At 40.9% G+C, this 24,432-nt stretch overlaps 1 protein-coding gene across 5 annotated transcripts in view; it reads right to left on the bottom strand.

The window, feature by feature from the left end:
* The window catches only part of Galnt1 (polypeptide N-acetylgalactosaminyltransferase 1), a 79,902-nt gene that overhangs the window by 22,443 nt on the left and 33,027 nt on the right, over window positions 1–24,432 (bottom strand). For 4 of the 5 annotated variants that reach the window (XM_039097137.2, XM_039097136.2, XM_063277600.1 and 1 more), the window contains 4 exons: window positions 22,180–22,234; window positions 17,958–18,199; window positions 10,800–10,974; window positions 4,576–4,742 (listed from right to left, as the gene is read on the bottom strand). In XM_039097137.2, the coding sequence (XP_038953065.1) occupies window positions 4,576–4,742; window positions 10,800–10,974; window positions 17,958–18,096 (481 nt within the window). In that variant the 5' untranslated portion in view covers window positions 18,097–18,199; window positions 22,180–22,234. Of the gene's footprint in view, window positions 1–4,575; window positions 4,743–10,799; window positions 10,975–17,957; window positions 18,200–22,179; window positions 22,235–24,432 lie in introns of those variants that run through there. The other variant, XM_063277601.1, reaches the window with a different exon arrangement.

Raw genomic sequence — 24,432 nt, 5'->3', positions numbered from 1 at the left:
AGGAAATTTTAAGATCCTATCTCAAAAATTAAAATGCCAATACCCCCAAACACAGACACACAGACACACAGACACACACACACTCTCTCTCTCTCTCTCACACACACACACATACTCTCTCTCTCCCTCCCTCCCTTGCACAGACACACGCATATGTACATGAAAGAAAAGGAAAAAAAATTCAATCTAGAGAGCAGAGAAAAGAACTACTATGTCACAACTATTCCTTTTTAAAATTGTGAAATTTCTTCCAAGACAGAAACAAAGTGTCTCACTGATCATCATAGTTTCTGACTAAAGACTTAGCAGAAGGCAAAAAGTAAAAATCTGGTAAGAGAAATGCTAGACAGGAACTGAAAGGTAAAGAAAGATCCTTGTCAGACAAGTGTGAATTACAAACTGTTGATAGGACCATGTCTGTCTCACCAACGTGAGTTATTAGTACGTATAACCTATCTAGGTGTAACAGGGCCCCAGACCTTAGTATGCCCGATATTAGCACAACTGACTCCATGGTGGAGGCGCCATTCAGGACCATCTGAGCAACATTAGCTAGAACACTATGAAAAACCAGATGGCCAGGCCAAGCCAGCTTTGGTCACAATGCTGTGCCGCAGCCCAAACAGAAGAGTCTTTCTCCAGAGACTATGGATAGGATGTTTTGAAACTCTGGTGAGAACTGTGTTCCCAGGTGTGCTGGGGGATGGGGCTGGGTGGAGTGGGGGTAGGGTGAGGCCATGGCAGTCTCTGTGATTGTACAGGTCTCAGAAGGTCAAAAAAAGCTTCTAGAAATAAGTTACTGAGCACTGAGGGTGATTAGATGGTAACCAAGTTGGGAAGATAGTGGAGAACATTTCCTAGAGAACAGTATTCCGGGCATGGGAACACAGGGGAAGAGCCTAGGCAGCAGCAAAGAGGATGGCGCGTTGAAGAAAATCAAGGGAAACTGTGGGCGTATGGGAATACGGAGCAGTGTATGGCTCATATGACTAGAGTAGGGCTAGGTCATCCTTGTCTTAGAGCACTGCACACATCACACTTTTGTCTTCTAAATCTTATTTACTTTTATTTTATGTATATTGAGTACTTAAGGAGGTCAGAGGAGAGTCCTGAATTGCAGGATAGAATTACAAACGGTGGTGAGCATCCACGTGGGCATTCTTCCAGGTCCTCCAGAAGAACAGCTACTGCACCTAACTGCTGAGCCCTACTGTTCCATGGAGAACAGACGGGGAAAGTGAACGCTAATACAGACAGGCAGGACTGGTTGGTCTAGAGTCCAGGTAAGAAATATTGTGTCTAGAACAGGGAAAAGCAAACGCACAGAGTTACAGAAAAGTAAAAAGTTTGCTCTGGTTACTGAGACCCAAAATTATCCTCTAGACAGTGATGCCAAATAAAACTCCATTCGGTAACTCTGGATGATACCTGCATTCACTCTTAACTGCAGAATGCAGTAACTGGTGGCTTCCAGATGCCAGAAACAGTGAAAAGGATTCTCAAGACTTTCCGGGCAGGAAGATAAAGGAGACCCAGACCCTAATCAGGGAAGCTGGGGTAGCACTCAAGAGACCCCACCAGTAACAACGAGCCTCAGTTCAGCATCAAAGTAGGAATTTGCCACGGGAGTTTCCATACACATGAGAGTGCTAAGAAAGGCCCACATTAGGAAAGGGGGAGAGAGAACTGCTAAGTGTGAGTTTACGTTGCTTCAGAGCTGTGGGTATGTCCACATTTCTAACGCAACCGCATTCTACAAAACATCCTATTCTACAGCCTTCTTGGGCCCTCACAGAATAAGAACACCTTCAAGGGTGAGGACAAAAAAACCTTATTCTGTCTGGGAAAAGTATCACTGCACACATAAGTAAACCGAGCACAAGTTATTGGGAAGATCAATGTCTTCCCACACAGTCACACGCTGCAGAATGGCATTTCAGTCCATGGCAGAGAACATATATGGTACTGCTTAGTGACATCAAAGCCATCTTAATTTGTGTTAATTATACTGTGATATGTACAATGACAAAAATTCTCTAATGATTAAATTTCTCAGAACTGTCCATATCATTATGCATATCATTATACTAGCCCTTAACTTAATTTTCTCAAAGAACTGGCTCCTAACTAAAAATTATCAACATATGGTTTACATCCATTGTCATCAGTTCTTCTATTTTGGCATTTTAAAAAGCTTCATTTTATCACTTTATTATTATTATTAATAACATATGGGATGCGGATGTGAGTGCAGACACACAGACACCACAGCAGACACATGAGGTTGAGGTACCCCTCTCAAGAGTGAGTTCTCATCTGGGGATGTGGGCCAGTGGCAGAGCATTTGCCCAGCATGCACAAGGCCCTGTGTTCTAATTACAGAGACTCAGTCTTCTTCTACTGACGGTTCCTGAGACTGAATTCAAGCACTCGCCTGGCCAGGCAACAGTTAAGTGTGGTGAAGTGCAAACTTACAGTTCTTCACAAAGTTATGTCAAATGATAGCTTGCTGGAACACACAGGTGAAAGCATGTCTTGCTAAAGCAAACATGTGAAAGGCTGTTTTGATATAGCAAACACCTGAAAGGGGCTTGATGACGGAGTCTAACTATGAGCTCACAGACACTCACAGTGGGAGACGGGCACTGAGCATAGGTTTGGTTTGCTCCGCCTCATTACTTTTTGCTAAAGACACACATGTATTGGTTCACTTTACATAGACCTGTTGAGTTCAACTTGTGGCAACGCTGCCATTGACAGAAACTCACCCAAGAACTGTTTGTGAGGTTCCTGTAGCAGCTTGCCGCTTCAGTGGCCTCTCCTCAGGCTGGCTGGTAAGCCTGCTTTCCTCAGAATTGAACTATGGCTGCCTGGTGTCTGCTTGCTGAAAGGACTGGTGTGTAGCTGCTGGTTCGTGCCTGGGGTCTGCCTGCCTAGAGGACTGGTAAGCAGCTGCTGAGTCATATTTGATGTTTGCTACAGGACTGAACTGCTGCCAAAGAACATGGAGCTGCCCCCAAAGACCTGTCGCTAAACAGATCCATAGCCTAGAAACTTCTCTCTTCCACTATCTCTGCTGGGTGTGGGCGAGAGGAGAGGTTGAACCCTTATTAAAAGGTTACAAGAAATTATGCCTACAGTGTGGTCTACTTAATTAGTAATAGCTCTCAGTTTGACATTTAATTATATACTGCATATTTAAATATCATCTGTGCTTACAAATTATTTGTTTGATTAAAGAGGTAAGATGAGGACACTTGAAAACTCCTATTTTTCACTTGCACTTGTATAAGCTGGCAAAATAATAAGATTTAAATTATTATTAAAACATAAACTATTTCCAATAACTAATATGGTATGTTTAAGTAGAACTACTTTTAAATTATAGTATGGCACAGTGGAAAGGGCACAATATTCACCTGTAACTATCTCAGCAAATGCAATGGGATAACAGGGGAAAAGGCTGATTCTATCCAAGAGGTGAAAATGATGGGCCAAGAAGCTTAATGTTCATTGGGAAAGCTATGAGGATCTGGAGAGACAGTTCAGGGCTTAAGAGAGCACTTGCTGCTCTTCTGAGGGTCCAAGTTCAGTTTCTGAACCCACACTGGGAGAGTAAGGACTGCCCATACCTCTCGCTCCAGGGGATCTGATGCCCTCTTCTGGACACCTAACTCACACGCACAAGTCAGTACAGACATAATTAAATAATAAAATAAAAAATACATAGAAAGGAATGAAGAGCAATGAGAATCTATTTCCTGTAGTTCTTACCAAATCTTTCCCATGTAAACAGAGAAATACTAGCACAACACATGACACCACTGCGTGCTAAATAGATAGGTGGGAAGAAAGACAATCGGGACATACCGGGTTCTGACTTTAACAAGTTCCATCTTTTCTACAGTGTTCACAACGTGAAATCTCCGAGGATTCAGAATCAACAGCTGTGCTCCAAGTTACTTTTCCATTAGTGTAGCTTTTCCTCAGAGTGTCTCATGAAACAGATTAGGATATTCTAAATCTATAAAAACCCTGATATTCTCAGAAGGGTATCGAAGCAAGAGATGTGACAGGCATTTGTGAGAAAAACGCCAGCGTACACACCACATTCTAATCGTGCTTAATTATTTTATGCACCTAACTACAGATCATTCCTGAAATTTAGAAAAAAAGGAAACAGGCAGAATCCAGAGAACTCCAGTCTGAACTCCATTTTGCTGTCAAAAGTTCTTCCTGCCACTAAGAACTAAATTTCTCCCCTCATGATCAGAAATGCAGCTTTCCATGGAGAAAACTCTAACTAAATTGTGTGGGTTTTTCCTGTTCAGCATCAATACCACATTTTAAAGCATTGTTTCTTTTTCCACTCAGACTAGGATGCAGCACAACACTAAATCATACTTTTATGATTCGCAATGTACACTTCCCTGAGTGAGTTTAAATGGCAAGAATTTTTAGATAACTTGTAAGTTTACGTACAATTATTATTAGGATAAAGTTACAGCAATAGTTTGCAAGCTGTTAGTGGTCAAAGTCTGACATCACTGGCATTACACACAAGGCAGGACTTACCTCTTTCGCTGGCATCGTCTACAAGAACAATCTCTTCTATCATGTGTCTTGGTGAGCGGTTAATGACACTGTGGACTGTTCGCAGGAGGGTGCTCCATGCCTCATTGTGAAAGACAATCACCACGCTTGTCGTAGGAAGGCTATCTGGGTACACTTTTGTTTTACACCTAGAGACAAAGCAAATGCCTTTATAAAGATGACCTTAAAACACTACAGTAAATGACTCTGTACTGGGAATATCAACAAAACAACAGAAAGTCTGTGCTAATGGTGAGGCTGTAAGTGGTTTTCCATTTAAGTTCTGATTAATGTTGCATGCATAATAAGTAAGACTAATATAGAGTAATAGAGTTAAATAAAAATTATCTTAAAGGTATTACCTATATTCTTAAAATAAGTTCTCCTGGTACAGACTTTTGGTTTGATTCATTTTATTTACTTATTTGTCGTTTTTTCATGTTTGCTTGTTTTTTGAAACAGGGTCTCACTATACAGCCTTAGCTGGCCTGGGACCTGATATACAGACCAAGATCTCCCGGAACTCTCAGAGATCTTCCCAGAACTGGGAGCTAAAGGTGTTTATCACATGTGGCTAGGTTAATTCATTTTAATGAAGAATGAAATAAAGCTCAAACTGCACCCAAGACCAATTGGCTTTCCAAAAAAAAGATGCCTTTACTAAGTGCCTCCTGTGTATCATGTTTTTAATCTTGGTAGTCACTCTGTAAAGCAGACACTTGGAGCCACCAGTCTCAGGTGAATGAGGTCCCAAGGTTACTATAAAACGGAGAGACAACCCTAAATCCCTCTGCTTTCCTGTCTCAGCACATGAGTTATCCCTCTCACATGTACTCCAGCCATGGTGGACTCTGATGGGGAACCTTTGCCATGCTGTAGACTTTGAACCTTCAAAAACGCTAAAGTAAATAAACCTCGTAACCAGCCTTGGTGGTGGTGGTGGTGGTGGTGGTATTATTATTATTATTATCGTCATTATTGATAAAGGACTAATACAATTAATACAATCTGTGTGTGTCTACTATGCACATCTGCAATGTGTACAAGGAGAACTGAGAACTAAGGGTGAGCAAAAAGCCATGTTTGTAACTGAGCAGCATCTACTACAGGTCCCAGGGAAGCATCGAATTCCATTATGCCAACCCCAGTGGTAGATTGGGACTATCATATATAAGTTGGTCCAAAAGACCAAACCAGAGCTAATGGTGAACCAGCTGTACCTGAGAAATATGAATGCTCAATCGAAACAGTACTGTACAGCTATGAACAAGTCTAAGTCAGTTTACCCTGCCCATTACAGCGTACTCAGATGCTGTGCTATGTGAACAGAAACAAAATGTACAGCTCCAAAGCACCAGCTGGAAGCTGAGATTTGTATCCGCTCAGACTGTGCCCAGGAGAGGAGGGAATAGAATAAAAACTCTATTAAACAGAAAGCTAGAAGAAGTCAGACTTCATGAAAACTTCGCTCTGACCAACCTTGTCCTAGTTGTGCATCTGCCCTTGGGTTATTCAATGTAGCTCACAAAATCCAAGGGCAGGACGGTCTCCATTTAAATTAAGTACAACCCTCACGAGGGCTCTCCTCACACTCGAGCTGCCGTTCAGCTTTCCTAGACAACTCCTTCAAACTCTAACACCTCAGATTTCTAAAACTACCCTTGCCCTCCTCATTTACAACTTTGTTTCCAACTTCACAAGAGAAATAAAAAGCTTCCAGAAGAGAATTTCTATAATGCCACCAACAGCATCCCATCAGTGTTTAGACCATAGAACCTGCTTTTCACTCTGTAGAGGGCTTCCATGATCTACTCTTGTCTCCACAGCTTCTCACCTACTCATGTCCAGAACCTTTGCCTTTTACACTGTTTACAACTGTGTCCCTCTCAGCTGGGTCATGTCCATCAAGTGTTGCCCTCTCCTCCCCACAGGCCTCACCTCAGCACACCTGCCTTATCTCACGTGCACTGCTATCCAGGGCTTCCCATCTCACTCAACCCCAAGGTGACTCTACCATGGAATACGGCACAGTGCACAAAACAAATCTGCTGCGCTCAATTCCCGGAACTGCCAAAACAAAGCAAACACACTCAGTATCTGTGAGCAGAATGCACTGGCAGAGAGCAATGACCACCTAACTGCTACTAAGTGAGAAGAGCACTCACCGTCCCACCAACCGCTCTGCTACCATCTCATTTGTCCTTGAAGAAAAGCTACGGTGACCCTACAGGAGCTTTCCTTGGTTTGTTCTGTCTTGTTCACAGACAGTACTCTCTGTATTATACAGTTATTGCTATTATGTTGGTATAGACATGTGACTTTTGCTCATTTCTACTACTATAAAGTATCCCATCCTATTTACTGTTGTTGTTGAAGACAGGGTCTCACTGTGTAACCCTGACTGGCTTTGAACTCACTCTGTAGTCCAGGATGGCCTTGAACTCACAGATCCTTTTGCCTCTGCTTCCTGAATGCTGTCATTAAAGGCAAGCACCACCATGACAGACCTTCTATTTCACTAATAGAAGTTCGAGATTTTAATTTTTGGATTTCTATTTAGATTTTAAATATGTGTATATGTGTGCATATATGTGTGTGTATATAATACATTATATACAACTATTGTGTGTATATAATATAGACGTAGAACTATTACATGCGTGTAATATATATATGTGCAACTACTTTGTGTGTGTGTGTATGTGTGTGTATTCCTAAGATATCTATTGAACTGTGAAGGATATAAATGCTAATTTTAGCATAAATGGCCACATTTTCAATATGGCTATACCAAATTACTTTCCAGTAGTATATGAGAGTATCAAATGATTTGCCACTGAGTTGGTTTTTAAAATCATTATTTACAAGTTGGAGTAACTTGTCATATCCTCAGTTATTTGAATAATTCCTTCTGTGAAATGATACTCAAATCTCTCACCCCAGCCACCCTACAACAAGGTTTCTCTGGGTAGCCTTGACTGGCTTAGAACCCATTTTGTAGACCAAGTTGGCCTTGAACTCAAGAGATCTGCCTGCCTTCACCTGGCTCAAATCTCACATCTTTTTACTAGGTTATTTTTCTTATTGATATGTAGGAACTGTACTTCTGGATTTGAGCACTTTACTAGCTATAAATTCCACAAACAGTCTCCTTAGCAATAACTTGATTTAATATACCCCCTTATTCAATAAACAGAAACTCTTTAAGGGGGTTGGTTGTCCTAATCAATAGTAGGGCACTTGGCCTAGCATGAACACATCCTTAGGTTTGGTCCCTATCTCATCTCTAATTGTACTCTTATACATAAAATGAATCTTTAAAAAAATCTTTTCGAAGGTTAAAGAGGTATCACATGCAATCATTCACGGCTCTGCCTTTGTATTTATATTTATCATACACAGAATACGAACTGTTTTCTATGCTGGAAGCAAAAGTACAATTTCTCTTTTGTCCTTAATTACAAGAGATTTACTCAAAGGTATCTGTTGCTTAAAAGATCATCCTTTCAGGGTTACACAGTGATCTGCAGTCATCAATGAAATGTTCATGTATGAATGGGATGTGAGATAAACTCTCTATTTTGTTCCACTGATCTATGTTATTCTTATAAAAAACTTTATGATATCTTGATTACTACAGCTTTTAGAGAAATCTTGATAATTTTACAATAATCCCTGGCTCTTTGTATTTCCAGTGAAACAAGCAATAATCAGCTAATCAAATTATACAACACACACACACACATACACACTTGTTATGTTCTAATACTATCTAAAGAGATATTTTAAAGTATCTTCTAGATTCTGCCTAACCAGCACGTGCCAACCATCTGCCTCGTTGATGGATAGGATTGGATGGATTATAATCGTAAGGATTATAATCCTCTACTGTGACCATCTGAGGACGGGAGGCTGAGAAGAAGGCTGAGGCAGAGTCTATGCATCTCTCTCCAGGCTTTCTCAACCTCACAACCCTCCTGCCTCAGGCTCCTGAGGGCTGGGCGTACAGCACACCTGGCAGACCTCCGGTGACACTGAACAGAGTAATGACATAAGCACTCTGCATGCCCCTCATCTTTCGGGCAAAGTTCAACAGCTATTTGTTGTAGCGGTTTGCCTGCTGCTCTGTTCCGATACCCTACTGATCAGATTAAAAAAGTGCCCTTCGAAGTTCCTAAGGATATTAGGACAGCAATAAATTTTAAAAAATATTTTCTTGTATTTAAAGAAATATTCATATCAACACATCCTTTTTCGGTCCCTGTAGTGAATTTCAATGACTTTAAAATGGCTCAATCATCACTCTATGAATAGCAGTTTGGCTTGATGAATGAATTTACATACTGTTAGGTTCAATTAACTTTTCACTTGTAAGGCTAACACTCCTGGTTAGTATGCTGCCATCTAATTTTACTGACCACTCTGACTTCATGATGGACACTGGTATGTTCCTTCTTTTTCTAGTAAAAGCTTAGCTTTGTTTCTTCCTTAGATATACATAAAATTTATTTCAGTGACAGACTCTGCATAACTGGAAGTTTGTTACTGTTTATGTACGTCTCTGTATAAAGGCCTTAAATAATGTACAGATTTAATAGGTATACTACTTCATAGCTTCTGCTCTCACACCAGTTATTGTAGTGAGAGTTTTGATTTCTTTAAAAACCCAGCTATGTTATGTAAACATGTTTTTGATTTAATCCTAGGTGTGGGATATGGGGCTGCTTCATATTCTCTAAGGCAGCAGACTATTTGCCTCCTGTACGCTGCTCTGACAGGGTCGTGCTTCTGCCAGCTGCAGACAGTTTAATTCTGAGGTCTCTGGAGAAGGTAAAATGCCAGGCCCCAGACAGGGTGAGGGGATGCTCTGAAAAAAAGGTGCGGCTGTTTCTCCTGGTGGTTCCTGCTCCTGTTACTACTACTGCTGATGGTTGAGAGAAAAGAGACAAGAAGTTGGAGATATCCTGACTAGATAAAAACAGACTTGCCTCAAGGAACTCAATGCAAGAAATAGTTTAAAGAGATCTATGCCGCCTTTCCCCGATAAACTTCTCTCTCTACCTGGTATTGGGGTATTGGAAAGAATCAGGGTCAGAAGGTGGAGATAAAAGAACCCAAATAAAATACACTAAAAAAAAAAATAAGGGGTTGGGGATTTAGCTCAGTGGTAGAGCACTTGCCTAGCAAGCACAAGGCCCTGGGTTCGGTCCCCAGCTCCGAAAAAAAGAAAAAAGAAAAAGAAAAAGAAAAAAAGAAAAAAAGAAATAAATAAGCCAACAAGTTATATTTTGTAGGAACTGGTAATTTAAATTTTCTGGGTTTTGTTTGGTTGTTTTTATGTTTTTGAAACAGTCTCATATAACTCACTATGTGTACCATGCTGGCCTTGAACTCAGATATTCTTGCCAAGTTGTGGGATTAAAGACATCAAAATATCTTCTTATAAAGGCACATAACATCTAAATTATTAGATTTTTCTTTTACAAAAAAATTTTTTTGTGAGAGAGAGAGAGAGAGAGAGAGAGAGAGAGAGAGAGAGTGTGTGTATGTGTGTGTGTGATGTACACGTGAGTGCCTCGGAGTTAGATCGTCCTGAAGCTAGAATTGTAAGTGAGCTAGAATTGATGCCCCTTGTAGGTGCCTGGAGTGAACTGTGGTCTCCACAAGAGCAGTGCAGGCTCCTGAGCCGCACTTCCAGCTTCCCTTACAGAGGTTTATGCCATTTGGTACTGCTGTCTATAGGCACCGTGTTCTCCAGCAGAGGTCAGACTCTTGTCTTCCATAATGCAGAAAGTGTATCATCTCAGTTTATAAGGGTCAAAACTTATAAGGCTGTCTCTGGAAGTGGGAGAAACAAGTGAGGAGGTATTTATTTGGTTTAGATGATGTTACACAGCTATGTACATCCACATAAAAATTCAGTAAAATGTACATGTGGGACTATACACTTCACTGCCTCAAGTTGCAGACACCTAAAATCTTTCGTAAAAGTATTTTTGAAAGTGTTCAGGACCCACTACGAATTCATTAAGAAAAGTAACTGCTTTCCTAGTTCCTGAGTCAGCAGAACAGTAATGACCAGGGGGTTACTTCATCAGCACTCAACTCAGGCTTCACTAGAATGCAACGGTGACAGAGCTGCCAGCCTAAGGCAGTACTTGTTGGGAACACAAGCATGAGTCCATCCACAGCAACTGCATACTTACCCCTCTAGCCTCACGTCTGGTAAGGATCTGTTGAATGCAATCATCTCACTCGCCATTAGGTTGAACTGGTTGATTTTGAACATCTCTTTCATCTTTTCCTGATCCTCTTTAGGAATGACGACTGGTTTTCCCATTTCTCCAGGACCTTCGTGAGGCTTCTGCACCAGCTCTAGAACTAACAAGAAAGAAGAAGCGTAGCTGAAAACCAACTTCATAACAACTAATGCATGCTTCTGAGTAACAACGTTCAAGTTAAAACTGCCCTCACCAAGCAGAGCAGCCTCACCTGGGCTCCCAGAATCTATGGCTGCCCACGCTGAGGAAGCATCTGGCCTCTCAGCCTTATTCTCTTCATTTGGTGCTAAACTTTGCAGGTATGGGAGACCACTCCTCCCGTCTTCCTAGACTGAAGCAGTCCTCACTGCTCCTCACTGCACTTGCTAGAATGACCCTAACTTCCCAAGCCTACTAGCCACTCCTCAGCACTCCCTCCATGTGCCTAATGTCGGCCACTTCCCTCCATCTGTGCCTGTCTGTGCCTCTCTTGCCGTTGTTCATGCAGGCTGCCTCCTCAGATATCCCGCTTCCTGGTTCTATCTTCTTTACCACAGGAAACTACTAGTCCACCTTTTAAAGGCAAGTGAAATGGCTTCCCTTTCCTTTCTAAAAAAGTCATTTGTTATTCTTATAACCTTTAGTCCCCAAAAGCCAAACCTACTTTGAAGATTACAATGTTGTCTGACTGATCAGACTATGAGGAGTTGGAATGCTGCAGGTCCAGAGCCAAACTATCTTTGGCTATTTTTAGTCACTTTTTGACTATCCAGTATCTTTGAGACGTAATCTAAGCACACCACTAACAACTAAGACTCGTGGGGCACTGCAGAGCCTCCCCACTCTGTGGTAACCTGCTTGCCAACAACTCTGCTAAGTGTGCTGACCTAACTTCTGTTGGTTCTGAGACTGAGAGAAGCTCATGTCACCACTGTGACAGTGAAACATGTCAATTGGGGCAACACGAATCCATGTTCTTGGGCATGGTCACTTATGTTTGACTCTGAACAAACAATCATCTCTCCACTGCCACATACTTTGCCCTTCCAGGACTTCCATGTCTCTCATCAGCCACTATCTCTTATGATTACTAATCTCTATGCAGGCACAGCCCAGTAAACCATCACTCAGACATGTATACTCTACAAGAGTTCAGTAGTGTTTTACAGGAGTTTTATGTAGATTTAACTAATATGTAGGTTCAAATGAAAATGCTGGACTTTATAACAGATGTTGGAGAGCACCTTGAATAACCAATCTTAAGTACTGTGATATGGTGGTGAATGTACTGTGAGTAAGGACAGTGCCAGACCAGGAGCTTTTGCTCAAACTTCTGTCTTCTATGCTTTTAAGATAAAAAATATTTCAAGAAATTCTGGGTTGTAGCATACACTAGACTTTGAAGTTATTGTATTAAATTTCTCATCTACACAGGATAAATAAGAGAATGCATAAGATCAATAATGGCATAAAATTAAGTTTTGGGTATGATGTGTTTATTGTTTTTATTTTTATGGGTATGAGTGTTCTGCCTGCAGGTATATATGAGTACTACCAGCATGCCTGGTGCCCAGGCAACCAGAAGAAGCCATCGGATTCCTTGAGACTGAAGTTACAGACAGTTGTGAGCCATTATGTGTGTTCTGAGATTCAAACCCAGTCTTCTACAAGAGCAATGCTCTTAACTGCTGAGCCATCTCTCCAGCTCATTTGCTTATTTCACGCCCAAAAGTTTTACATCTAGCAGTAAGTTTTTAAGTTTTCTGAAAGTGTGTCTACACAATAAAGGTGAGTTTAAGGGAACAGAATTGTCTTGGATTGACAGCATTTGCCCACGTACTACAGTCAGCAGGGACTGCCTGAGGGATAGTACAAGGCAACAACCAACATTGTAGAGCAGCCAGGCAGACGTTAGCAGCAGGCCTGCAGATCACTAAGAGAGCCTCTCTTATAATAAGCAGCTTATAAAACCAAGGACTGAAACCGCAGGTTCTCAGTTGTCATGGCTGCTGAACAGCTCAGCAGATAAAGCACTCACCACTTAGCTCACAGTCTTGGAAGTCTGATGCCTGGAACCTGAACAGTAGGGAGTGACCCAGTCCTGGAAGTCACCTCCCATGTACACTGCACACGACACATACAACACTGGTGCAAAATACGACTAAACTTAAAACTGTTCCTGGTTCCTGAAGGTCCTCCTAGTGAGCTGTATTCGTGTTTGGTCTTAGGGATTCCGTGGACAATGGGCAGAAGACCACGTGCTCCATGGCTTGTTGTTCTTGTCTTTGTCCTTGGACATGTTCTATGACCACAGGATCTATAGGGCAGAGGTTTGTTCATCCTTCCTTAAAAGTCAGCCCTGTTCACTCTCTCCCTATCTTTTAGCACACTAGTGAGTGATAAACAGTGATAAGAAAGAACTATCACAGTGACTCTCCTTGAACTGTTAATGAAAGTGGTAACGTCAGCCAGTCAGCTAAGTGGAGCGGCTCGCATGTGGCTGCACTCTCAGTGCTGGGGAGGTAACGGGAGCTCTGGAGCATTGCTGGCCAGATAATTTTGCCCAATAAGTGAACTTCAGGTTAAGGGACCCTGTCTCAAAAAATAAGGGCCCTGGTTGAGGGCCAGTAGTGTCACTCGCCTATAATCTCAGCACTCAGGAGGCAGAAGCAGGAAGATCTCTTGCGTTTAAGGCCAGCCTGATCTACATAGTGAGTTCCAGGCCAGCCAGGGATACACAGAAAAACCATGTCTCCAAAAGCCAAAAAAATAAAATAAAATTAAGATGCTAAGTGATAAAGGAAGACAGCAGAGATCAACTTGGGTTTCTGTGTGTCACATACAGACGTCACACACATATGCACCAGATTCCCCACAACTGAAATCTCATGTGGAAGAAGGAAACATGACCACAGCTCCCCTTACTAAATTCTAAAATATCACTGAAAGACAGTACAGGGTCAGGTGTTTAAAGTGCCTGCCACACAAGCTGGATAACACAATTCCATCCCTGAAACCCTGGATCATTAGATGTAGCTCACATCTGCAATACTAGCCCTCCTAAAGAGAGCTGGGAAGAAAAAAAAGACAGGACAATCACCCAGACACGTAAAGGGTCAGCCAGCACGGAGCACAGCAGCAGAAACCAACCAAACAAACAAACAAAAAACACCCTCAAACAAGAGCAGGGGAGGTTAAAAACAACTCCCAAAAGTTGTCCTCCGACTTTGTCACACAACCTTGGCACACACACGCACACACACAAAGGACACACACAAAGGACACACACACACACACAAACACAAAGGAACAGAAAGAATGAGACATAGTAGGGCTTTATGAAGGAAAGGTGCTCCCTCTACTCCCACCTCCATTTATAAACGTGATTTTTATAAATTCACTTTTTAAAACAATTTGTTCTATTAAATGACTACCATCCATAAGAATGAGTTATATCCCTGGTTCTGGGTAGAACTGTAACATTCTAAACTGTCTGAAAGATGGGTCTGTCAGTAACCCGAAGACAAGAACAACATGGTACAGACACTTTAAAAACAGTACAAGGCCCGTGAGAATCTGTAGGTGAGCACAATGGTCTCACTGGCCACTCTGAGTGTCCTACTCTGCCACGGTCCCTTTGGCCACTGCACTTTCTCATCTCTTGAGGGTGGCCCAGTTCACTTTGTAACAGACTGTTCACACTAGTCTGCTTGTTCTGTTGGAATTCTTTCAGCAGAGATCTTAAGAGCAGAAGAGCAGAAAGAACACCAGAGCTGCAAATTATGAAGTTATTCAGTGTGTTTCCAACAGCTCTCAAGAATAGAAAATGTATCCACAAACTCACTAAGGAAAAAAAATTTTTTTCTCATTGTTGCTGTGATTTTAAGATAGAGATTAAAATATTTGAAATCATAGGAGTCTCAAATAATATAGTTTTTTAAAAAATGAATCCTGACTATTGTCTGCCAAGCAAGTGAACCTTTAAGAGATGAGACTAGCATCTAGTATGTATCCTTGAAGGGGATATTCACATCCTGTCCCCACCCCACCCCTTCACTGTTTCCTGGCCATCATGGGTGAACAGCTTCCACAGTGAACTCCACACTGTACCCTAGTCATGATGCACTGGCCTCGTCATGGCTAAAAGAACAGTGAGTTACCTTTCATATTGCCACAGTGGCAGAAAGCTAGCATGTTTCTCCAAAGTGATGCTGACACTAACTCCCTCACCATCACAAAACTTATACCCCTTAGGATCTGACTCACAGCCAGCTCTCCTCCAGAGCTCACGAACCCCATCACCTTTTCTGAGATTGTTCAGTGTTTATTCCATAAGGAAGGTATTAACACCTTGTTTCATGCTGTTATTTCCAACCTATTACTCCATTACTTTGAATTTTTGTACAAAAGTTGTTCCTTTTCTTTAAAGTCTATGTCGCTAATGTTTCAAAACCATATTAACCTTAGGATCTTCAAGAATAACCCTTTTTTTGTGATTTCAATACCACACTGTCCTACCTGTTGATAATTTCCTCTTCCCCCCTTTTACAAAAATCCTCTCTCAATGTACATACATAAAGATGTGCACAGATATTTCTTTAACTCCACTTCCTTCATGCTGAAGTGTCCTAAAGAAGCTGAACTTCTGTTTTTCAATAGTACACAATCACTGCCATCCATGTTTACACACAATCACTGCCATCCATGTTTGCACACAATCACTGCCATCCATGTTTGCACCCAATCACTGCCATCCATGTTTGCACCCAATCACTGCCATCCATGTTTGCACCCAATCACTGCCATCCATGTTTGCACCCAATCACTGCCATCCATGTTTGCAGTCTTTGAAATGGCATTTACAAGGGTCATCAGAAACCTTATTACCAAACATATCACAAACAATTCATCTTGCCAAACATCCCAGCATTTAAATGACCAAAGAAGAAAATGGGAAAAGAAAGAAAGAAAGAAAGAAAGAAACAAACAAGAAAGAATGAAAAATCAGCGTTGTGTGCAGATGTGTGCAAAGGGAGGGAGAGGAAAGCAAACTGCACCTCACTAATACTTGCACAAAACCTACTCCTAACCTTCTAAGACCCAGAGTTTCACCCAAGCTGCTCCTCCAATAGGTAGTCTGCATCACCAATCTGTTTGACCAAGGAGACATGAGGGTAAACTTAAACTTTTCTTTCTTTCAAACTTTCATGATAGGCTGCAACTAGTCTATGCACCCATGTCTCTTCTAGACAGTTCTCTTCTAGCACACAACCACTAATTCATTCAAAAATCCCAGTCTTGTTAGAAGACTTAACATCTTGTCTGAACTCCTTTGAGGGTGTGCCACTGTCTGCCGATGAGCCAGAATCTGCCGCATGCCACAAGACCCCCGTTCTGCTTACTAGGTAGGCACCATGCTCACCTTTGACAAGCTTCTTCAAGGTAGAAATTATTTTTAGATGTATTTATTTTATTTTATATGTATGAGTGCTTTGCATTACAGTAAGTGTCAAATCCGCTGGAACTAGAGTTACAGATGGTGTGAGTCACGGTATAGATGCAGGGAACTGAACTCAGGTCCTCTGCAGGAGCTTCTAGTGTGCTCTTAACTGCCAAGCCACCTCTCCAGCTCAAACCTTTTCTGTTCTTGTCCAGCACCTATCAGAGAATTTGAACACATTCTCCAAGAGAGTTTTGATGTGCTACAGAGTCTATTTTCTCTTGCTTTTAAGCCTCTGCATTCCAGACAGAAACCAGAAGCTCCAACTCTAACTGAACATCAAAGTAGGGTAAAGGAGGGGAAAGCCAATCTGGGAAAAGAACAACAGTTTCAGGCTGGCGAAATGGCTCAGCAATTAAGAGAACTGACTACTCTTCCAGAGGTCCTGAGTTCAATTCCCAGCAATCACATAGTGGCTCACAACCATCTGTAATGAGATCCTCTGGTCTCTAAAGACAATGTACTCACATAAAATAAATAAATACATCTTTACAAAACACAAAGAACAGCAGCTCTTACCAGTGGGAGGTAACACTTGCCCTCTGGTCTCAAGGGAACAGGGTACACGGCTCTAATGCCAGGGAAGAAGGCAGTGTTTTGTAACTCAGAAATGTTGTGAAGCAGAAGAACTACAAAGGTAGCATTTTGTGAACTTATAAGCAGATTGATGGGACTAACCTAGGTATTACTAATATCCTGCTCCAGCAACTAAGCAGAGCTGGTTATATAAACCTACCTATAACAATTACAACTAAACAGGCACAGTTCCTAACACAAATAGCTTTTAGATCACAAATTTTGGAGAACCAAATAACTTCCTCCTTATAAAAATTAAAGAGTCAAAGAAAATTAGTACTGGAAGAATAACTATGTATCATTTCTTCAAAGAGTAAAATGCCAAGCCAGGCATGGTGGTGCACACCTTTATTTCCAGCACTTGGGAGGCAGAAGCAGGTGGATCTCTTGAGTTTGAGGACAGCCTGGTCTACAGAGAGAGTTCCAGGACAAAGAAACTCTCTCAAAAAACAAACAAAACTAAAGCAAACAAATAAAGTGAGAGTACTGAATAATCCTTTCACAGGGATCATCTAAGACCACTGGAAAACACAGATACTTATATTATGATTCGTAACAATATAAAAATTACAGTTATGAAGTAGCAATGAAAATAATTTTATAGTTGGGGTTCACCACAGAAGGAGGAACTGGGTTAAAAGGGTGCAGCATTAGACGATTCAGAACCACTGCTCTAGAGAATGAGAGTCAAGCAGAAGATTTGATACCTGCAAACAAACTTTAATGTTTCACTCTGCATTATGGCATTAGACCATCTTCAGCACAATTTTAGTAGTTCCAACTATGAGATTCCCTATGTCATTTGGAAATGTAATTTGTAGGAAATTACATTTATTATCAAATTAAAAAAACTAAACTGAGCAGGTCAACTGACACTTTTACCATTCAACTGTCAGAAGAACCAACCACAATACTGTTAGAGATACAATCACCACATGGGTGGTGGGTTACTGCTCATCTCACAGATCTGATTTTAAACACAGTGCAGGCGACCGAGACACTTAGGAAGCAGCTGCACAGGCACTCACCATCCCCAGCAGGAAGCCCTCGCTCCTTCTTCTCTTCACATTTGTTGCATTCACTGAAGTAAAGCAGCAGGAACATATCCAAGAGTACCCAAACCAAGGAGGTGGCTAGAACCACCTTGCAATATGCAAATTTTCTCATGGCACTTTAAGTCAAATGTAAAATTTTAAAATATATATATATAAATATACAAATATCATGAAAATTATTCCAATCTGGTTTCATCAGAAATCACAGTCATATCCTAAAAAGAGAAAAAGGGAGAAAAGACTCTTAAACTCAATACCTAGGAAACGGACCATATAATTAATTTAACATTATATATTAAGATATGAATTAATTTCATTAACAAGAAAATTCATTATATAAGTAACTCTTACAGAGCAATATCCAACAGGAAAAGGGCAAACGGGTATAAACAGGCATTTGCAGAAGAGAAATCTAAATAGCCAATAAAAATGTGCAACTGTGCTTATTTTCTTATAGCTGGGTATGCAAACTAAAGCAGCAGTAAGCTTCAGTTTCATCGAAACATGGGACCTAACTTCCTTCCTCTCCAACTGTTTTACTGAATCCTAAGCAACTCAAAAGCAGTAACAATTAATCAGCCAAGATCTGCAGCAAACAATGCTGCCAATCTGAATATCCAGTTCTCCTCCAGCTGGTACTGCAGTCTTTCAGGCTAATTCTGTCCTCTTTTTCCCCCACCAAATTCTATGTACAAACTTCAAGTTTACTACTCACCTAGAAAACAGTGCCAGAACACACTGAAGGGGAGGGGAGGGGAGGGGAGGGGAGGGGAGGGGAGGGGAGGGGAGGGGAGGGGAGGGGAGGGGAGGGGAGGGGAGGGGAGGGACTCTGACTTACTCCTAAACTCCACTTCCCTCTCTTCTACATTGCACCACACTCTTCTATTGTTATTAGAGAGTGACAGGGATACCCTGACTACATTGTTTCTAACAAGTCAATGTTTACCTTGGAGAGTCCTGGAGCAGTCTGAGAATCATGTCACTGAATAACTAACACAAAAGCTAGTGTTGCACTGGCTAGGACAGAAACAAATCAAGTGTATTCAATCAAGAAAACTGAGGAGAACTTTGTACATGGACCCACACTGAAAGCCATGTAAGCAAGACTGGCAGGTGCTGTGCAGCTTCTGGGAAGGGTGGCAGCAAAGGTGAGTGAGCTGAACAGTCCGGGCATGTGAGCTGTTCACCTATGAAACACCTAGTGATTCTTTACAAGGCTGCTGGACAACAGCCAGACAGTCACCCAAAGAGGTACTAAATGATACTTGCAACATAAAATTACTTCTGCTCACATCTCTGGGGACTTTGATCTCCTACATCATCAGAACACCATTTTTTGACAGCAAGGTGAGAGAAATCAAGGGTGCTTCAGACTTTTTCTGCCTTAACATCATGTCTATCCAATATGACATTTGATTATGTCACATGCAGTGAGTAGTGACTTTTAAAAAGCAAAGGATTACAGAACACAATGTCACAAAACAATGGCTCTCCCCACAGAAGCTAGGTATGTAGATTTATATTTGAGTCATTTCACATGAAAGACTATCTGGCCAAGAATCTGACTGCTAATGTAGTAGAGGACCACAGGTTGGGGGTTGGGGGACGGCAAAACCCAAGACACTAACAAACCAGGGTCTCATGTAGACCAAGAGGGCCTAACTCCTAAAGAGCCAAGAATGACCTTAAACTTCTACTCCTCCTGCCTCTAACACTCTAGTGCTGAGATTGTAAGTGGGCACAATAGGTTTATATGGAGCTAGGAATCAAATACAGGATCTCATGCATCCTAGGCAAGACCTTTATCAACTAAGTACTTCCCCAGACCCATTCTTTAAGACCTACTGACCATTATACTAATATATATTATTGTCAGTTCATTTATATCTAAAAACCATGTCTTTTCACATTGAGACAGCTAAGGAGAAAGAAAAGCAGGTCTACCTAACAACCTGTCTGCAATTTTTTTTTAAAGTATCTTTGAGCATCCTTTAAATAAAATGCTTCAGAAACTAACAGTTCCAGATCTTAGAACTTTTCAGATTTGTAATATCTGCACAGATCTAATTTTTTGAGCTCCAGAATACTAAATTTGAAACATTCCAAAATTTAAAACATTTTGAGTATATCATCTACATTCAATGTTTCAGACTTGAGAGCATTATAGATTTACAGACGCAGACACACACACACACACACACACACACACACACACACACAGAGAGAGAGAGAGAGAGAGAGAGAGAGAGAGAGAGAGAGAGAAACACTACCAAGAATTTTAAAAAGTCACTATTGTGATCACTAAACTATTTCTCCAAGTTATTATCCCAAGTTTAGAGGTCAGGAGAACAAACCAAACTTGGAATATGGGTAGACTCTTAACGGAGCTTACTAGATCAAGTGTGTCTATTTGGGGCATGCAATGTTGAGCACACTGACTAGTTTACCAGTTTTTAAAGGTGATAAGGTGCCTTAGCTTCTAACTATCTTGAAAATTTATATCTCAACTTATAAAATGATATATGCTAAATGTAAAGAACTCTTCAGGGAGGCTGAAGAGATGGCTCAGCGGTAAAGGGCACTGGCTGCTCTTCTGTAAGTCCTGAATTCAATTCCCAGCAACCAGGTGGTGGCTCACAGCCATCTGTAATGGGATCTGATGCCCTCTTCTGGGCATCATGAGATAGAGCACTCATATGTACTCAGACATACAAATAAATAAATCTAAAAAAAAAAAAAAAAAAAAAAAAAAACCCTCTTCAAACACTGTAAAGTAAAATCTCACGACTGCCATAAACTATTATCAGAGCTATATCCCACTGTTAGTGCTCAAGTATTTTTATAGTCATTCAGGACAGATGGACCATACTTCAATACCTGTTTCTGTTATTTTGAGCACTTTGTGGCAACCAGATCTCAGCATGGGTACGAGAGAAATTACTTTGGGCAGTGATTAGCAAACTGTTTTGGCAAAGGGTCAGATGGTAAACTTCTTTTGAATTCTGGTGTTGTAGGAAGAAAACAGCCATAAATGAATCCAGCAACATCCCAACCATTTACTTACAAACACTGAAATTCAATTTCATATTACAAATAATTTTTATTTAACAATCCACTTAAAGATATGAAAACTCTTCTTGGCTCCTAAGTCATCATCACAAGAATTCCAGATCTCCAACACACAGTCTGGGTGCCCAGTCAGAAGAAACATATACTTTCCGAAGTTTGTTGTATTTACATTAACAACTCTGTTGACGGGAGACTTTATTTGTAGCCACATGTCTGGTCTGTCTGCTGAGAGCGGGTATTACCGTCTAACCTAGGCTAGCCTCCAACTGCAGACCCTCCTGTTCATCTCCCACCGTCCAGGAGTCCATCTGTGCAGCACCACACCCAGCTTTGTCCTGGGTGTTCTGTCTCTGCTGGAACCGGGGATCATTCCATTTCTTTTCTCACATACCTACTGAAATCTGCCCCAATACTCTACTAGGTAATAATGTGTTCTGTCTTTTTCTTTCTGTAAAATTCTTTATACAGAAAATAACTGTGTCAGTTATTTTATTTGCAACAAACACCAAAACCCATGTGGCCTCATTGTACACTCCCCTTACAGTCTGACTGCAAAAACGCACTCAGTAAACAGTAAGTGGTATTTCTAAAGCTGCTTTCTTAGACAAAACAATCAGGATTCTTTTACATTCGCACTGATGCAATGAAATGACCTTCTGGAACACAGAAGCTCAAAACAAACTTTACTCCAGTATCTTCTACACTGGTACTGTCAATGATTTCCGGTCACATAAGAAGATTTAAGTTTAGTCCTAGCTAAAAGTTCTTTTCTGAGCTTGGTCTTCAAACTGACTTGCTAATAACAAAAATAAACATACTAATAAAGTAGTACTGACTATACTTGATTGCTATATTTCTCAAATTTTATTAAAGTAAGAACTTAGTACAAAATCATTCTAGTGCTGAGCATGGTGACACACGGCTTTAATCTCAGCTTGGGAATGAGGGGGAAGTGGATTTCTGTGAGTTTTAGGTTAGCCAGGACTATAAAAAAAAAAAAAACAACCTAAAACAACAAGTCCTTTCTAATACATGACCATAAGTCATAAAATCAATGGTATAAGTTTCAATATCTACAGAGAAATATAACTTTGAAATCATTAATTCCCAATTATTATCAACTTACCCCAAAGGAGTTTTTCAAATGACTTCATATCACAAATCCACATGTCTCAAACCATCTGTTAAAAAATAAATTGCCTAAAATCAGTGAACTTCAGAGTTAACTCTTTTCTCACCCCACACTTCCACTACCTGTACACAGACTGTAGGCCAGCTGCCCACCTGAATGCAAGGGCCACTGATTATTCAGCTGCTTCCCCAAAACTAAGTATGGCAGAAGAGGCATGGGCACTCCACTGAATTTCTATTTTAAGAATAAGTGAGTTAATTAATAAAATGTCACTAACCAAAACCTCAGGGGAAACAGTGTACCTCATCTTTTCTCCTCCTAGAACGGCCTCAACTTTTCAGAGGAGAAGGCCAGGGACCAGCAGACAACACCTACAGTAGATACTGTTCACTCCTTCCTTCACACCCACTATTCTTCACCGTGTCAGCAGACTCCAGAGAATTCCTGTGATAATTCTCTACTAGGCCACCTACACCTGACTGGCCTAGGCCAACCACAACCACAGTCACTGTATTATATCTTACACAAGTACAAAACTAAGTCATGGTCAATGAAACCAGTAAGGAAAGATGTTAGAAAGCATTGGAGAACATTTTCTCTTTATGGAAAAAAAATGATAAAGAAAAAATAGTATCTTCTTCCCTCTTTGAATCAACATATATTTCAAGTCCTGAAGCTATCTCGAAGCTTTAAGGAAGACTTCATCATGCCGGGAATGGCAAAGAAACTGTGGAAAGCAGTGGAGCTTGGATGCATCCTGAAATCAGACCAACCTTGAAACTTCCTTCCATGTATGATATGAACCTCTCTGTGAGAGGTTAACCTTTCAGGAATGAGGTACTGTACTCCTACAGTCAACACCCCACCCCAAACATCCTGCAAGCCACAATTATTATTCAGATCAGAATGGATCCTGTGAAGGAAAAAATAAAGTATAAAGTACGCTGTGACACACCCATCTTAGAAATGGTATTATTGTCAGGTGCCATTTAACAAGACTGTGTTCTGAGAAACATGTCATGAGGTACAATCATTATTATGTGAACCTACAAGTGTTACTTATAAAATCCTAGCAGCAAAGCCTACTATGACTCTAGGTTCTATGGTATATATCACTGTATATTTGGTAACTCTGTCTGAATCCTGTTATGTAGTACATGGCTACAGCTAATCAACTGAAGATCATATATCCACAGTACGTTCAAACACTGTCAATTACATGCCAGACACTATGCTAACAGAGAAAACTAAAACATGAAAAAGTTTAGGCTCTGGTTAGCATGAATGTGCTCCTCCCAAAGACTGTATGTTAGAAACTTAAACCCAAAATTTGAATGCTGATATTATCTGAGGCCATAAAGAATGGGGACTCTCATGATGAGATCAGTGTCCTTACAGAAAGAAGAGAGACCATTGACTTTTTTTTTGAGACAGGGTCTCATTATGTAACCTTGGTTGACCGAGCATTCACTATGTAGACCAAGCTAGTCTCAAATTCATGGGTCACCTGCCTAATGCCTCCCTAGTGCTAGGAATAAAGGCATGCGCCTTTGCCGTGCCTGCTTTGCTGGCTTTCACCATGTGATGCTCCTCCACCTTGTTGTAACACAGCAAGAAAGTCCTCATCAGAGATGACTACTTGACACTGGACTTCTTAGCCTCCAAAACTAGGACAGACAATACATGGCTTTTATTTGATTCATTTTTTTCAAGACTCTGTGGTAGAAACACAAAACGAACTATCAGATCCTGCCTTAACAAATCTAACTTTGGATGGGATCAGGTGATGGAGCACAGAATAACTTACAAAGTGACTTCGTATTTTTGCAAAGGGTTCAAAAGTATGAGAAGATGGAGATTACAAGGAAAAAACTGGTGAGGAGAAAGACCAACTTGTTTTATAATAGAAAAAAAGGCCAAAAATATATTTACATAAACTGAGCTAAAACACAGAAGCAGGAAAATACAGGATTGCCTGTCAATGGCATAGGAGCTCACAGGTCAACAGCACATGGTGAACAGGAATTGTTAACTACATTCTAAGGCCTCACTCAGTACTAAGCGATACTCAGAGTAAATTACTAATTTCTTCTGTCACTTTTATGTCTTCAACACAAATGCCTATTTTTTTTTAAAGACTTTATATTCGGTTTCCTCTAACCAAAACCTAAGCTACTAGGAAACAACATCAAACATCACTCTGAGGAGCAGTTTCTGGGAAGTAAAGAATCCAACAGGAACTTCCCC

The sequence above is a fragment of the Rattus norvegicus genome, chromosome 18, assembly GCF_036323735.1.
Source record: "Rattus norvegicus strain BN/NHsdMcwi chromosome 18, GRCr8, whole genome shotgun sequence".
Classification (NCBI taxonomy): Eukaryota; Metazoa; Chordata; class Mammalia; order Rodentia; family Muridae; genus Rattus; species Rattus norvegicus.
Note: the sequence above shows the minus strand (reverse complement) of the source record. Positions and strands in the feature narration are given on the sequence as shown.